This window comes from Sarcophilus harrisii, chromosome 3 (assembly GCF_902635505.1).
Source record: "Sarcophilus harrisii chromosome 3, mSarHar1.11, whole genome shotgun sequence".
Classification (NCBI taxonomy): domain Eukaryota; kingdom Metazoa; phylum Chordata; class Mammalia; order Dasyuromorphia; family Dasyuridae; genus Sarcophilus; species Sarcophilus harrisii.
The window spans coordinates 67,503,614-67,521,431 of record NC_045428.1 but is presented as its reverse complement, the minus strand read 5'-3'; the positions used below and the strand labels follow the sequence as shown (position 1 = coordinate 67,521,431).

The 17,818-nt window shown below is 33.4% G+C and overlaps 1 protein-coding gene across 3 annotated transcripts in view; it reads right to left on the bottom strand.

Annotated features, from left to right (window-relative positions):
* ABCA12 (ATP binding cassette subfamily A member 12) overlaps positions 1 to 17,818 on the bottom strand; it is a 243,352-nt gene that overhangs the window by 37,577 nt on the left and 187,957 nt on the right. For all 3 annotated transcript variants that reach the window (XM_031958095.1, XM_031958097.1, XM_031958096.1), the window contains 9 exons: positions 17,453 to 17,671; positions 13,710 to 13,906; positions 12,834 to 12,994; positions 11,496 to 11,732; positions 10,987 to 11,140; positions 7,985 to 8,237; positions 6,765 to 6,851; positions 6,248 to 6,341; positions 3,308 to 3,435 (listed from right to left, as the gene is read on the bottom strand). In XM_031958095.1, the coding sequence (XP_031813955.1) occupies positions 3,308 to 3,435; positions 6,248 to 6,341; positions 6,765 to 6,851; positions 7,985 to 8,237; positions 10,987 to 11,140; positions 11,496 to 11,732; positions 12,834 to 12,994; positions 13,710 to 13,906; positions 17,453 to 17,671 (1,530 nt within the window). The remainder of the gene's footprint in view (positions 1 to 3,307; positions 3,436 to 6,247; positions 6,342 to 6,764; positions 6,852 to 7,984; positions 8,238 to 10,986; positions 11,141 to 11,495; positions 11,733 to 12,833; positions 12,995 to 13,709; positions 13,907 to 17,452; positions 17,672 to 17,818) is intronic.

The following is a 17,818-nucleotide window of genomic DNA, read 5'->3' as shown; positions in this document are numbered from 1 at the left end:
CTAGGTTAACTGATTGATGTTTTCATCTTGATTTTTTATTCTTAGTGCTTCATGAGTAGAATACTCCCCTTCTCTTGATATACACATCAACTTATAGTAAAAGAATTATGTCTTGAGCTATGCTAACAGCTCTGACTCTGCTCCTTTCTTGACAGTTGTCATATGCAAATAATACTTTATTTATATTTTAGATGAGCTACCTGAAGAGACTTTTACTTTAACTTTTCTAAGTCTTTCACGCTCAGGTTGACAGAAGTGGATCTGACAGTGCTGGCCTATGCCGATAGGTAAGAATGTGTCCACTCAGATTCGATATTCTTAAAAAGCTTAGAGTATATTTTATATTTTGACATTTTTTTCTTTAAGCAAAATAATTTCAAATTCTTAACTCTTCTTCTTGACTTCTGTTTTATAATTCTAATCTCGTTACTATTTTCTTTCCCCAGGTCAACAAATTTAAATACTAATTTTGTCAAGAACTATGTATGTGGCAGAATGTTGGAGGGGATGTGGGAAAATTGGGACACTGATACAGTGTTGGTGGAATTGTGAACACATCCAGCCATTCTGGAGAGTGATTTGGAACTATGCCCAAAAAGTTATCAAACTGTGCATACCCTTTGATCCAGCAGTGTTACTACTGGGCTTATATCCCAAAGAGATCTTAAAGAAGGGAAAGGAACCTGTATGTGCAAGAATGTTTGTGGCAGCCCTCTTTGTAGTGGCCAGAAACTAGAAACTGAGTGGATGCCCATCAATTAGAGAATGGCTGAATAAATTGTGGTATATGAATGTTATGGAATATTATTGTTCTGTAAGAAACGACCAGCAGGATGATTTCAGAAAGGCCTGGAGAGAATTACATGAATTGATGCTGAGTGAAATGAGCAGGACCGGGAGATCATTATATACTTCAACAACAATACTATATGATGATCAATTCTGATGATTGTGGCCTTCTTCAACAATGAGATGAACCAAATCAGTTCTAATAGATCAGTAATGAATTGAACCAGCTACACCCAGGGAAAGAACTCTGGGAAATGAGTATGAACCACTACATAGAATTCCCAATCCCTCTATTTTTGTCCACCTGCATTTTTTATTTCCTTCACAGGTTAATTGTATACCATTTCAAAGTCTGATTCTTTTTGTACAGCAAAATAATTGTATGGACATGTATACATATATTGGATTTAACATATACTTTAACATATTTAACATATATTGGTCAACCTCCCATCTGGGGGAGGGGGTGGGGGGAAGGAGAGGAAAAATTGGAACAAAAGATTTTGCAGTTGTTAATGGTGAAAAATTACCCATGCATATATCTTGTAACTAAAAAGCTATAACTGAAAAAAAGAACTGCTTATGTGACACTAAAAAAAATCACACATTCTGTTTCATCTTCTATGAGATGAGGGTTTAGGAATAAATGATCTCCAACTTTACATTTTCTGCCTAGAAGGAATAAAAATTAGGGAAAAGGCTAGTATATATTACTGATCAAACTCACTAACCCTTCTTTCATATGGCTTTATTCATTTTTGAGGTCACCTTTTTGAAAAATATTTTATTCTTAACATAAATAAAATGGGCATTTCTATATATATGGTAGAACAATAAGTAGGATTCTACATGAAGCTGCAGGTCTCTATTAATCTAGTTTATTTTTCCTTTTAATGTACAAGAAGAACAGTTTTGTAGCTTTAAAAACTGTCCTGCTTGTCTGTGCTTTTTACTGGACTTCCTTCTCTTCTTTTTTGCTACAGTTAAAAAAGAACAAAAAACAAAGCTCATAGACTTCCCTCCCTCCCTCCTTTCCTTGCCTCCTTCCTCTTTCCCTTCCTTCCTCTTTCCCTTCTTCCTTCTTTCTTTTCTTCCTTCCCTCCCCCCTTTCCTCCTTTCTTCCTTCCTTCCTTCCTTCTTCTTCCTTCCATTCTTCCTCCTTCCTTCCATTCTTCCTCCTTCCTTCCTTCCTTCCTTCTTCCTTCATTTCACCTTATCTCTCTTTCTCTCTTTCCCACCCCATCCCTATTGGAAGAAGGAGGGAAAACAAAATCATAGACATTATACAATGAATGGATCTTCATCTCATAGGATTTGGACTCAAGAAAGCCTTTTGATTAATTTTTTTAAGTCGACTGTCCATTGATATAATTTTTTTAATCAATGTTTTAATCTTGGATAGTAATCAACAATCTCAAGAATGTTATTAAGATGTAATCAGCTCTTCCAGATTTATACAAATAGTTTCTGCCTAGGCTTGTCATACTGTAATCACTGTCCCACATAGCTGGCTACTGATTTAATAGAAGGCATGGGGCTTAATTAACATGTTTTCTATATAATTGATATTTGTATTGGATTAGCTATTAGTTTTTCATTTCATTTTATTTTTCAACAAAGAAGCATTTATTTTCTCTCACTCCAATCTTCCCCCTTTCCAATTAAAAATAACAATAAAAGTAAAACAAAATCCTTGTAATGTATGTACATAGACAAGGAAAATAAATTTCCACTTTATGTTTTAAAAAATGTCTCAAAATATATCTCATTCTGTATTGTGAATCTATCACTTTTCTATCAGGAAGTAGGTAGTAAAGATTATTATCAGTCCTCTGGAATCATGGTGAGGACCAATTATTAGCAAACACTTTCATATAAAATTAAGATTGATAGTATATCAAGAGTTCTTTGGAGCTCCAAAGCAGTATCAATACTCCAAGCAATTATATTTGAACTTAACACTAACCTTGGGACAGCAGTTTTAGGGATGTAGGTAACCTCAGCCATCAACTAATTCAATCTCTTCATTTCACAGATGGGCAAACTGAAGCTCTGAGGGGTAATGTGACTTCTTTGATTTAATATAAGTAATAAATAGCTGAGCTGTAATTAGGACTTGGGTCCCCCTTCCCTTTACCAAGTGATGTTTTCATTATAAGACTCTGCCCTATGTTCTTAATCTACTTCAGATATTAAACATGCTCCTAAAAACAATTTAATTTATATTTTGTCAAAATGAAGTTTTAAAAATGATGTTTACAGCTTCCACTATTTTTTTCTGTAAAGGTATTGGAGATTTAGATTAAAATGAAAAGAAAATGGAACCATATAAATTATCAATAACAATCCCTTTCTCCTTGACTAATAAATTAACATTAGAATGTTGCATTGAGAAAGCAGCAAGTATTTCCAAAAATTAAAAAAAAAACCCAAATCAATCACTTAAGACATATTATGGACTAAAAAATTAATGTTAAAACTCTATTATAACATTGTTAAAGTAACTGTTTATTTTTACCTTTTTTGGGTGAATTCATTAGCTGTTGAAATAAGGTAATTTTCCATGTGATGCCCACTGAGGTTATAAAGGACTTGAGAAGAATACGTTGTTCGGTGAGGTGGGGAGTAGTTAAAGTTGGGACATTCCTGAAAGAGTAAATTAAAAAAAGAAAGAAAGAAAAGGAAGTTACTTCTGACAAAAGCCAAACAGATCAAACAGACTAGTGTCAAGAAGCTTCTCTCTAATGGTTTGTCTTCCATTGCAAGTGTTCTAATGAGATAAGAACGTCTCCTGACTAAAGAGCTTGGAAAGAAGTCAACTCATCTGTGCCAAGAAATTAGGACAAATAGCTATTATTTATGTAGAATGCACTTTATTTCTGATTTGTCATACAGCCAGCAGGAGGGACACAGGTTAACTAGTATGTGACATCCCTTGAACTATGCTGACAAGCTTGATATGGTTGCAGTGTAAATAACAAACAAACACTAGAGTGATTTCAAACTCCCTTGGTAATACATGGGAAGAAAGAAGAGGTTGCAAAAATAAAAGAAAAACATTAGTTTCAGTAAGTTACCCAAGACTCATTGTCAGGGATTGAAAAAAAAATAGCATTTACAATTTTAGATGACAGATTCAGATGCAAGAGACATTTGTAGATTTAATTTTCTGTATTTCCAGGTCCTTAAATGCAAAATTCTAATATTGGGTAATGGTTGAACTAATTTTGGTGTAGGAATAGAATGGAATATTATTATGCTTTGTAGAATGATGAATATGAAAATTCATAATAGGTAGCATGGGAAGGCTTATATGATCTACACGGAGTAAAGAAACAAGAAGCAGAGAACAATGTTTCTAGCAATCAAAACAATGTATATGAAGATAGCATGAAAAAAATTCATAGAATTCAGATAAAATGCAATGGCTACTGTTCTTTTCAGATGTATGATATTGTTGGAACATGTTCTATGTTCTTTCTGGTAAAGAGGTGATGGACTATGGTCAGGAATGCCAAAATAACAATCCTACTTTTTGACTCAGAGTTACATGTCTATGTATATGCGATCTACATACTCTCCATTTCCTATTACTTAAATACCACGGAGAAATAAATAGACAAGATGGATTGAGTAGAAGAGAGAATCTATCCCAGTTCTGCATCTCCTGAATTTGGCTAAAGTGTGATATAAAACTAGCAAATATATTTTGGGAACCATTAACTTTAGAAATGCAAAAATAAAACACCCCAAACAATAGCTCCAATAGACACAGCATAGAATTCTAAATGTGAAAATTTCAGCATGCTTATCAAATATATTACTTATTAGAAAGTAATAAGAAGATTACTCTTGGCTATTTTCCCAGTTGTTTTCATGTCAAAATCCCAATCCATCAGAGCAAAGATAACTAAAGCTACTTTGTAATTGCAGCAGAATTAATAAATTTAGTTAGCAGAATTTAGTTAGGATAGATCCTGCAACCACAGGTCTTCAAATCATATATTCTTTCCTTTTGATATAAAACTTCCAATTAAATGTGGATGTCTATTACAAGTAAAAAAAACCTAAATTTCATTAATCAGTGTATTAGTTGTACACATATATGAGTGAATGTGTTGAAATAGACTCATATAGAGTATTTTAATACTTAAAGTAAGAGTATTTCTCTTATCTATTAGCACTCCCTCCAGAGAACCTTAGTACAAGAAAATGTGTATTATAGTGGAAAGAACATCAGACTGGAGATTGTCATTGAGGAGGATCAGAACTACTATTTGCTTACTTATGTGACCTGGGTTTCCAAATCTGAAAAAGGAGATTGAAGTAGGGGATCTCAAAGGTCACTTTCAATCCTAACATTCATGCATAAGATTGACTTTACTTCTGAATAGTGTGATTTGTTCATTATGGTCTTTAAGTAACTAAATTGGATACATGTAATTATAGAATTAGGTATATTGAAAGAGATGCAAAATGAATTTAGGTGAAAGTTTTAAAAGTAGATAACTGTGTGATCACTGTTAAGCAAGGAGGATTTTAAAAATGCTTATTCTGATTACATTTGGACTCTATAAGAGACCCGTTCTAATGTTGACCACAAATATTCCTTTGTTTAATAATCAAGGAATCATTGCTGAATCCTGCCTATTATCATCAGCAACAACCTCCACAGAGTGATGTCACTAATAAATTGTATTTATGGAAAGCATTTTTCTTTTGCAATACAATAGATAACCATCCTGGTTGCAGGATGTGATTATATTCCATTTGGAAGAAAATATATTTAGATCTCTCCCCCCAAGGGAAGGTAAGTTGACAATATAGTGAATCTCAGAAAATAACATGTCTCTTCTCCCTAACCATCTTTAATTTCCCCAGTGAATTTGAGACTCTTAAAAGGTGCTGAATTGATATGCCTGGAAACCAAAGTGCTTATCTATGAAATAGGGGCAGGAGAAGTGAAGGCAGAGTAATGTTTTCTGCCTCTTTCAGTAAATGTGCTTTTATTATAATCTGGAGGTGTTACCAAGAAACATACAGGGCTGTGTTTTAGCCCTAGCTATCTTTTCAGCTGAGCTTTACAGGAACTGCGTTGCTGTATTTTCAAGTGTGACAGTTATGCTGACATGTTGTTGTGTCACAGAGTTTTCTAGATAGAGCTGAACTGAGACCAAAAATTCATTTTTTGTTAGTTGTGAACAAAAGCCATCATAAATTTTCTTCCCTTTAAATATATGACCCAAGATGGAGTTAAACCAATGACCTGTTGAAAAAGACTCTGAAGGTAAAAATCAATATCTTCATATACCGCAAACCAATCTTATTGACTTATTTGTTTCCTGTATTTAAGTGGCAGTAGAAGCAACAACAACAACAACAACAACAACAACAACCTTGTAACCTACATATCTCTTGCATGCTTCAAACAATCCATTTTCCTGAAATTCATAAATACCTGGATATTTTCTGAACAGGAACAGACACCAAAGTTAGTGATGGGTTCTCCGCTTGTATTCCATTGACCTAAAGTACCTTTCTTTAAACATCTCCTGTAAGTGAGAATAAATAAGAGGTATGTTGCATTTTTTTCTCCTGGTAAAGATAGATGTCATAATGTAGATTCAGATAAACTAATCCCAGAACTGATTTGTGAATTTTTCTAAAATTAACATCATATAGCTCTATATATCCCAAAATTTGGAGGATAAGCAAGGGGAGCTTTTAACTGTTTAAGAAGCACTAAGCCAAATTATTCTGAATTTTGTAGTATCTTAGAAATTTATTTTTGTAGTATCTTAGAAATTTATTTGGAGGCACAAGCAACAAAATAAACTAGAGAAGATTTAGGGAAAAGATGAATAGTATTGAAGAGATACTTCTACAAATTTCTTTTTTCCAAATATGTTTTCTTCAGATTAGGAAACTAAAACATGATGGAAAGAAAAGAAAATGGAAAAGAAAAAAGATCTTACGTATCACTGGTGTTCAAACATATGGTATCTATTCCAGGGAAAGTAAGCATTGCAGAGACTAATGGTTCTGTGCTTGGGTGAGAGTTCCTAAAAAATGAAAAAATATATTATGATTCTTCCATTATTTCTTGACCACACACACACACACACACACGCTTCAAAAAGGCTATGCATGTTATATATAAGTTTATAAGAAACAATCTGTTCTAAAAACTTTATGTCACAGATATGGATATGTGTTAGTACTGTGCAATCTATAGATGGCTATATAATATGCATTTTTGTCTTGTCTTCAAACATTCAGAATTCTGCTGATGTATGACTGTCTAAATCAGTGGATTAGTCTGCCCAAAGCATCATATTTAGATATAATCCTATTATTATTATTTTACATATAAAATTATTACATAGAATTGCAATCCTAATCCTATAAAATTATTTAAATAAATATTATTTTATATAATTCTATTATTATTAATATTTTAAGAACTATCAACAGAGACTTCGTATAGACTTTCGGTTAAAATCATTACCTAAGGTAACTTAATCAATGAACAATTAGTAATAGAGCCAAGATTTAAAAATAAGTTCCTTGATTCCTCATCCAGTGATATTACACAAATTGCTATCTTTCTTTTTTTTTTGTTGTTATTTTGGGGGATCATAGTATTGATAATTCAATGGGCAAAGATCCATGTTACTTTAGCTCCAATAGCTCCAAGGATTAAAGTATTTCTATCATTACAAGTGTCTGCCTGGTTTATGCTAGAATTATTGCTCTTAACAAGATTAAATTGTATCACTTCTCTGTATTGTTTTATATTGTTTTTCTTGCATGTGATTCAACACATGAAGCCTTTGCTTCTAAGGTACCTTACATCTTCTCTATATGTATCTAATCACTGACATTTCCTTCCATTAAAATATAAGTTTTGAGGAGAAGGGTTTTTTTTTTTTTCCCCCTGAGGCAATTGGGGTTAAGTGACTTGTCCAGGAACACACAGCTAGGAAGTGTTAAGTATGTGAGATCAAATTTGAACTCAGCTCCTCCTGACTTCAGGGCTGATGCTCTCTATATTGCACCATCTAGCTGCCCCAAGGGTTGGCTTTTTCTTTCTTCCTAATTTCCAGTGCTTGGTATGTGCATTATTCTTAATAAATACTAAGAGGTAGTTGCTGAAATTGGAAAAAATGTTACTTTATTTTAGAAAAAAACTTACCCAAAGAAAGCTGTCTGGTCATAGGTGCCGTAAAGGGATGGAGAAAGCTGTATCTCAGGATAAACCGTGCCAACATTTCTCAGCGTACCAAGACCCATCGCTGTCGTTACAAAGACAACTGGGAGGATAATCTGAGCGATGAGACCTTTCCAGTTTCGACGAGTATGGTGGAACCGCTTAATGAGAATGGCCACGATCTTCTTCAGCAAAAGTCCCACCCCATCTAGTCTCTCTGCTCTTGTCAAGACTTTGTCTATTTGAGAGAAACAGAGATGATCTGTTGGTCAAATCAGGAAATACATCTTCCAAAAATATGTGTAAAAGTTGTAAAAGATGCAGACAAACTCTGCATCACACATCAAGTTACACAGGAAATTTTTTTATATTCACAGTAGTATTTTCAGCATTAATATGAAAACTGCACAGGCAGACTAATATTGCCCTGATCAATCTCATTTTACAATAAAATTGTTAATACATCATAACCAAACTCTACAGTGATGCCATTTAGCTGAATGCACTCTCATTACATTTTTGACCTCACTCCATATTTATGACATTGCTCTTATTAACTTCCCTCTGTAATGTTGTTTCTCTTAATGTCACGTCTCCCTAAAACCAATTAATAACATTAGGCAGGTTATGCCTGATAGTCCCCAAAGACTGAGATAATTTTATGTGGGCTCAATGTGTATTAGATCAAATGGGAATAGAGTTCATAAATGCTAAAAGGAAGTTAGAGCATGAGCCCAATTTAGGAACAGAGCTCATAATAGTAAGAGGGAACTAGTACATGAAGTCACTCTTAAGAACTTCCTAAAATTCCTGAAATGTGGAGTCATCCTCTCTGTTGAGAGTTAACCAACTATTAAGTCTGAATGGTGATGTGTGATCAGTTATATTCAATACAACTTAGTTAAAGTTAAAATCTGTTTTATCTCAAGAAATATGGGTTCACTCACCCTTCTCTAGAGTTAAGACATATGTCTACAGTATTCAAAGCTCAATCCTTACTCTACTATGAGAAAATAAAAAAACTCATCAGTTCAAAATTTCTTTCTCATGACTCTCAAGCACTAAACATGTGCTGAAAAATTTTCCATGGCTGCTAACAGTTAAGAACATTTATAAAAAATTTTACTTCTTGAATAGGTCCTTTCTAGCTGATTTCTATATTCCTTCCCCCAATAGGTTCAAATATGAAAGTTTCTCAAAAACTTGCAGCAAGGCACTTAACATGTGAGAAGATGACAATGCTGTGGATATTTTAAATTTTATATCATGAATTATGCCATGCAGAAATCATGATCTTCATTTAGCTGATAAGGGAAATACAAAGCTGGGTAATTTAAAATGGGTTCCAATTAAACAGAGTGAACAAGTTTAAAATGCAAACTCCTATCTTCTCAAAAGGGAATAGTATAAGAAGCTGAATATTTTAAGTTAATTAGTATGCTTTTCTGTTTCTTGAGAAATTACATGTGGATGACTTACAGGTGTATCAAATAGGGTAAATGTGCTTTCTAAAAGATAATGTCAATGAAGGGAACATTTTGACTGAAGAATAGTTCTGAACTGTGAAACAAATGCAAAGGCAAATATATAACATTGACTCTCTGAAGTAGTCATTTGCTAATCAAAGTATTAAATTCCATTGACTCTATGACTATAATCCCCCAAAAGATTACAAATGAGTAATATGGCAGAGGCCAAATGAGATTGAAGTTGCAGAAATGTATAAAAACCCGCAATTATCTTTTAAAAGTTTCTTAGTAACTCTAGAAGGTTAATTAAAAGTTTTGCTTCCAGGAATGTTTCTTGATCTCAGCAATTTTCATCTTTTTTTTTTTAATCCTACATTATTTTAATATACTCATATTTTTCGAATTCAATTTATACTTGCTTCTAAAATGGCCCCAGTGCTGAAATTCTTGATGAAATACTATAGACTAGTTCATAGGCTTGCCTTTGGTAAAGAACCTAGCACCATAGAAATTATAGACTCTTTAGAGAGTTGGAAGGGATATATAAAGACATTTGAATATAATAAATTGAACTTCCTATAATTCCAACCAAAGTTACTCCATCTGGGAATTTATTGTCCTTATGTGACATCTAAAATACACTTTAGAATTATAACTCATTTTTAAAGAGCTTAAGCTCCTTTTTCCCCCTTTTCTTCATGTTTCTTCCCCTACTTACTAATATTTTTCCAATTACATATCTTTACACAGTATTCAAAATTCATTTTTATAAGATTTTTGAGTTCCAAATTTTTCTCCCTTACTTCCCTTCCCATTTCCTAAGACAGCAAGCAAGCTGATATAGGTTATACGTGTAGACTCATGGCAAATCTATTTCTTATTAGTAATATTATAAAAGAAGAATCAAAACAAAGGAAAAAATCATGAGGAAGAAAAAAAAAACAACGAAAAGTAAAAATCTTATGATTCAGTCTGTATTCAGATCCCATCATTCTTTCTTTAGATATGGATAGCATTTTCCATCATAATTCTTTTGGGATTGTCTTGGATCACTGTACTGCTAAGAAGAACTAAGCCTATCATAGTTGATCATTATACAATGTTGCTGTTACTGTGCACAAAGTCTATAAGCTTCAACAGACTGCCAAAGTCTGATGCCTGTGACCCCAAGAGGCTAGGGATCCTTGCTCTATATTAATAAGGAGAATCTCTCACGTTATCTTCTCATAAAACTTTTGATAAATTTATTTCTAATAGGGTTAAACAATGAAGGAAAGAAGGAAGGAAGATAGGAAAGAAGGTATATAGGAAGGAAGGAATGAAGGAAAGGAAGAAAGGAGGGATGTAGGGAAGTAGGGAGGCAGGAAGGATTTTAAAAATAATTTGTAATTAATAATAGTAAACCATAGAATTAATGTCTGAAAGTCTCTTTTAGTAATATATAAAGAATGTGTCTCCAGATAGTTCCCTTCATTTCACTTATTGAACTTAAGAACAAAACCAAAGTTAAATGTGTACCATCTCTTTCAGTGGTGATGCTGCTGCTGCTCATAGAAAGATCATCAGGGGTCATCATGCCATTGACTTTAGTAACTCCAGTTTTCTTTGTTGCAAATTGTTCTGTACTCATCTCTCCATCTTTCTGTGTGTCTTTAGTCAGTTTCAAAAACACCTACAAAACAATCCCAATTACTTCATAAGTGGAATAGCAAACATTTCTTTTCCCAGGAGGTATGATTTTGACTTTGCACGAGTCCTACATGTGTTGGAACAGATGTTTTCCATTTCTGTAGGGCAACAGTTTTATTTTAGGAATGAAAAAATAGGCTTCCTGGTCACATCAACATGTTTATTCTCTCAGATGACTTTTACTTGGAGGAAGAACCTGAAAACCTATTTCTTAGGACAAGATGATTTTGTGAAACATAACTTTAAATGTTCTTCCTCCTTTAAAAAAGTGAGTATTTTCCTTGATGTTTCCTGACGTTCACCCTAGCTTTCAGCAATAAATGGATGTAAGTTCATACCTCTTCCACAGTAGTATCAGAAATCCCATAGCAGCCAATGTTAAGATCACTCATGCCGCTGTCAAGAGCTCTTAGGAGAGAGAGATAGGCTCCAGAAACTTTGGTATTGAATGGGGGTAGCACATAGACAAGTTCTCCACCAATATCCTCCTTGAGATAAGCTTCAGGTAGGTGTGATTGGATCATGGAGGTTACTGCCAATGTGTTACATATTTTACTTGAATGTAGATTTGGGCTCTGGAAAAGATAAAACAATTGAAATAATTATATATCCATACACATGCATGTATTATCTATAATACATATATATACATATACACATATATGTTATATATAATTATATATACATATATCTACATATAAGTATTCAACATTGCATAAAAGGACCCTAAATCCATAAAAATTAGATTTCAGTATATTACTGTCTTTCTTTAGAACATAACTTCCAATTAATCTAGGAAAAAAATTGTATGGTTTTTAAATTTATGAGGTCTAATAATAATAATAATTAATAATAAAAGCTGACATTTATACATGCCAGGCAGTCTGTTAAGCACTTTGCAATTATTATCTCATTTGAGGTTCACAATAACCTTAGGAGGTAGAAGATTTTATCATCCTCACTTTATAGTGAAGAATATGACCCAGTTAGAGATTTAGTAACTTGTACAGAATCATATAGCCAGTAAGGATCTGAGATTGGATTTGAACTCAAGTCTTTCTCACACAAGACTTAAAATTCAAACCACTGCACTCCTTCACTGTCCCACATCAAATTTCAAGAAATTTCTAGGAAGAGATATAACTAGCTTAAGATTATGAAAACACACAAGCTTGGAAAGTCTAATGCTCTTTTGGCTAATTAAAGGTCTACCTTTAGTCAACATAATCAAATTTTCAATTTATATAAAGACATTATTGGGAAGGCATTATAATTCCATTTTTCCTCTCTGTAAAACTTTACATACCTTAATTTCAATGGGCAGTAAATTAAAATTTCTTAAATGATTCTATATTTCTTTCTTTGGAATAAAGCAACAAGTCTATAATGTAGTCTTTCACATTTCTCTCTTTCTGACATAAAAGCCTCACTCTGGAATTATTACTTAAAAGTTAGAAGATATTAAAGTATGAAAACCTAGTTGAAAGCCCTTAGTCACTCCCTTAGGGATATGATATATTGGTTCTTCTAGTACATAATGAATTTTATCAACAAGGCATAAAAACCTCAGTGTTATATTTTGAAATTAATTCATTTCAAACAACAATAAGAAGTCACTTAAATTTTTCAGGTGAATTAGTGAAATTTCTTTTCTAGCTCAACCAAATATAACAGACCTTTTTCTTAGTGAGAATGAGATGGTAGCCATCACCGAAGGCTTCCTTGAGGAAAAAGGGGGACCCACAGCACCTAAGGCCTCCATGCTCCAAGAAGGCAATTCTGTCACTGAGCACTTCAGCTTCATCCAAATGATGTGTAGAGAGAATTATTGTTCTTGCTAAAAAACATACAAAGACCATTTATTATGTGAAATGGAGAGTTAGGTATCAAACCAGGAATTTAAAGGGGAAAAGGTGGGTTTTTTTCTAAGGCAAAACCAATTGATTACAATTCTCTAAGTGGATCTAAAGTGATCACTAAAAAATAAAAATCTCTTGAATTAATATAAAATTGAAAGAAACGAAGTGTTGATTATGATTTATATCTTGTCTACTTCTCTCTTATTCTGTTTCACAGAACACAGGCAATGTAGGCAACAAGGTAGGTAACAAAACACTTCCCAATATATCTGTCTCAGCCTTGGTTACTCAGCTCCACTTTCCATTATTACTTTTTTCCACAATATGAAAATATTTTTAAGGTTTGTGAATATTCTTCCCTGATTAATTCCACTCCACTTTGATTGCTTCACATCCTGTTAGCACTTATTTAGTATGTTTTCAGTATATTTTCATTTGTGTATATTTTATATCTCTAATTGGATTCCAAGTTCATCTAGGGCAAAGTGTCTTTGGTTTCATTTACATGCCTCCAAAAGTCTAGTTGAGCTTTCAGTTCATAATGAACACTTAATAAATGTTGCTGAGGAGTTTTACCTATAGCTTCAAATTTTCCATTCTAAACTATTGAGTTTATTTGTTGCCAGAAAAGGCTTTCATTTAAAGGTATTTTTTCTATTAGAGTTTTACCTCTAAAAGCCAAGAGTTTCATACCTGTTTTATTCTTTGTGATGACTTCCCATATACTTCGACGTGAACATGGGTCAACTCCAGTGGAAGGTTCATCTAAAATTACAACCCTTGATCCACCAATAAGGGCAATGGAAATGGACAATTTTCTCTTCATTCCTCCTGATAATGTCCCAACTCTTTTATGCCGATGATTATACAGACCAGTATCTTTTAAAGTCCTTCAAAAACAACATAATATTTAGAAATAAAAATTTGGAGATTCTGGAAGAATATATGGAAAGTGGTATATCTACATATATACACAAATATGTATGTATGCCTATACATACTTATTTAAGAGAATATTATTACACAGTAAGGAATTGTAAACATGAGGAATATAGAGAAACATAGGGAGATTTACATGAATTGATGCAGTTAAATAAACAATGTACATGACTAAAGCAATAAAATCTCTCTCTCTCTAAGAACCTAGAGAAACTGAAAAACCAATAATAATCCTGGGAAACAAATAATAAATTATAACTCCTCTCTAAACAGAGAGTTGGGGAGATCACTAGGAGAGAATGTTATTTTCATTTTCAGATAAGAGCACATACAGGTTATTGTTAATCTTTTTTTTGTTGTTATAAGGAAGAGTTTGATTCTGAAAGGAGTAAAAAGAGGTTTTTTAAAAATGACAGATATAAATATAAATATAAAAGATATTAATAAAGCATTTTAAATTTAAAAAATACATATATCAACCTATCTTTAAGGATTCATTGAGCATCTACTTTGACTCATATTTATATTTTATTTTATTACATATTTTAAATTTTTATTTACAAATTTTTGTATTTTAATTTACAAATCATTTTTGTCATAGCAATCACATAATGTTGTCTTGTTAAGTATTATTACTCCCATGTAATAGTGGAGGAAACTAGATCTAAGGAATTAAAGTTACTTGCTCAAGAAAATCCAGGATTAAAACAAGTTTTTCTGTCTAAAGTTTTTTTTTTTTTTTCAAGACTCCAGATACTGTGGGACTGTGAGTAAAGAAAATATGACTCATGGTCCCTGTCCTTAAGGATCTTACAATCGAAATACAATCATCTATCAATGTTAAAGCACTAGCCTCCATAAAATAATATTATCTCATACAGTAGAGCATACATTGAAATGCTAAATCATGTGTTACAAACTATAAATTGGTATGAATTTAGAGAAGAGGGAGAAAGGGGAAGTCAATGAAAGCTGAATTGCTTGAGGAAAACTTTCTAGAAAAGCTGATTTGATTTGGGCTTTAAAGGATATAGAAGACTTGGATAGATAAAATGGAAAGAGGGCATTCCAGATGAGGGAGACAACAAGATCTAAAGCAAAGTTGAAAATGGATATGGTATACTCAAGGAGTATACATTTATAAGGAGAAGACAATTATAACTTAAGTGAAGGATAAATTTGAGAAGTAGTCAGAAATAAGGGAACAGGAAAAACTAAGATTTTGGAGAACCTTGAGAACTAGGAAGAGGCGTTCTAACTTGGTACTCTATGAAACTGGAAGCCCTTGAAGGTTTTGGAACAAAGAAGTGACAGAAAGTAGTATTAATGGAAGAGTGGAATGTATAAGAATTAGGTAGCTGGCATGGTAGATAACATGGTGGATAGGGAATCAGGGAGATCTGAGTTTGTATTCTGTCTTAGGCACTTATTAGCTGTGTGACCCTTGGGCAAGCTATCTAACCTCTGTTTGCCTATTATTTTCTCATCTATAAAGTCAGTAAGACAATAGCACCAACCTCAGAGAGTTGTGTTGATTAGTTGAGATAACATTTGTTATCTCAAAAAAAAAAAGACTCTTAAAACTTTGAAAAACTATATAAATATCATCTAAATAGTACATCAGAAGAGGAAAATAGAATGGAATATGGGAAGTTTATTCAAGTAACTTAATTTCAGTTATCCTGATGGATGAAGAAAGCTTAAAAAGGGAATAGTATTAGAAATAAAAAGGAAACTATGGATATAAGACACATTCAGGTATAAAAATTGGTAGGACTGGAGTAGCTAGGTAGTATAGTAGATAGAACACCACTCCTGAAGTCATAAGGACCTGAGTTCAAATCTGACCTCAGGCACTTAACACTTCCTAGCTAGTGTGACCTTGGGCAAGTCACTTAACCCCAAGTGCCTCAGGAAAAAAAAAAAGAGTAGAACTTAATTATTGATTGTTATGAGCCAGAACTTGAAACAAGGTGATAACTCAAAGGAGATGTTAGAATCCTAGTGTTAACTCAATGGAATAGATACACTGCTTATTGGTTCACACATTAGAGCAAATCCTTACAAAGTGATAAGTCAGTTGTCTGATTTAGCATGGTACTTAGCAAATTCTCTAACTCACTGATGTATTTAAGTACTCATTGGAGTTCACTCTTTTGGGAGATTCATAAATCAGTATTCAGTATGAGATTCACAAGTCAGAAACCTATAATCCCACTCTCAGAGGAGGAGTCAACCTTTTACACCAAGCATAAAAAGAGCTTCAGTGAGCCAGTCAGAGTCAGTTCGGAACATTGCCAGGAATCGGAGGAACACTCTGGGAGGAAGCCCACAAGCCCATTCTCGGAGGTGGAGTCAGATTCATTCCATCTTCCACCTTTGGGTTGGCTGGAAGGTGAAGAAAGCAGAGGCAAAGGACAAGCTGCAAGAGCTCTTGGAATCAAGGAAGGAGAAAATAAACATTTGGATTTTATCAGCTGGCTGTATTTGCAGTGATTATTACTTTGAACTGAAACCAAGGCTGCCTCCAGAAAACCTCCCCAAGAAACCTGCTCCCAGAGAGAACCATCATTTATTATAGAAAAAGAAGAAGAACATCACAATTGATGATAAGGAATAAATCAAAGATTTAACCCAAGTAGAGGAAAATGGTGTTATCATTGATAAAAACAGAAAAGTTCTGAGATGTAACTAGTTTTAGAGGTTTTGAATTTGAAGTGAAGGTAAAATAATTTCGAATCTAAATACAGAGTTCTTTCCACTGCATAATGTGACCTTTGACTTTCCCTTCTTGGTTTTCCTCACTGGATCATCTTCATCTTTTATTGCCCTGTGTAAACTTTTCCTAAAGCTTACTCTATCCTATTCTCATTCTCTCTCTCTCTCTCTCTCTCTCTCTCTCTCTCTCTCTCTCTCTCTCTCTCTCTCTCTCTCTCTCTCTCCCTCCTATAGATCTCATTCATTGATGGCTTTAATGATCAACCCTATGCGGACCAGTGACAAATGAAACTGAAGATGTCTCTAGTTCTGTCTTCTTAATCTAACTTTGGCTTTGTATTTCCAAACTATCCACTGAACATTTCAAGTTCAGTTCAGAGCATGGGACTTGGCGTATTTGTATTTAGGGTAACCATCATAGAGTTGATATTCAAAGCCATTGTTGGATAAAAACTACAAAGAGAGTCTAGATAGATGAGCAATATTTATAAAGTGCTTAGCATAGTGCCTGGCCCATAGTAGGTGATATATAAATGCCAGCTATTTTTATGATCATCATCCTAAACAGAAAAACAAGATGGTTTTAATGTCACTAAATTCAAGGAAGGAGAATGATCCAATGTAATCTCTCCTTGATGAATAACTCAGAGAAAAAGATTTGTAAGCAGGTGGCAGCATCAGAAAGATTAAAAATATTTTAAATTTTTTCCTATTAAACAGTTGGATAACATGAGAGATATAGTTTGCTGTGGATTACATTACCTTGCCACATTCCATACCTTTTTACTTCCTCATGTAGTTGTTTTTTGTTCCAGTGAGGAACCTTGATGGATCCATAGAGAAGAAGGTGTTCCTTTGTTGTTAGATAACTGAATAAGACATCATGCTGCATGCAGACACCCATGTTCTTTCGAATAAGATCCAGATCAGTTCTAGTGTCCTTTCCATAGATAAATATTGTGCCTGTTGTAGCACTAAATAACCCAGTCAACATGGAACTGGAAATAAATCAAAAGAGTAATTAGACATGAATCAAATAATTAAACTGAACTTATCTTGCTAAACTTGTCAATCTATTTGCAAATTGTATTTGAGCATACTAACTTCAAAAGAATAAATGGGAAAACCTAGCTACAAAATAAAAA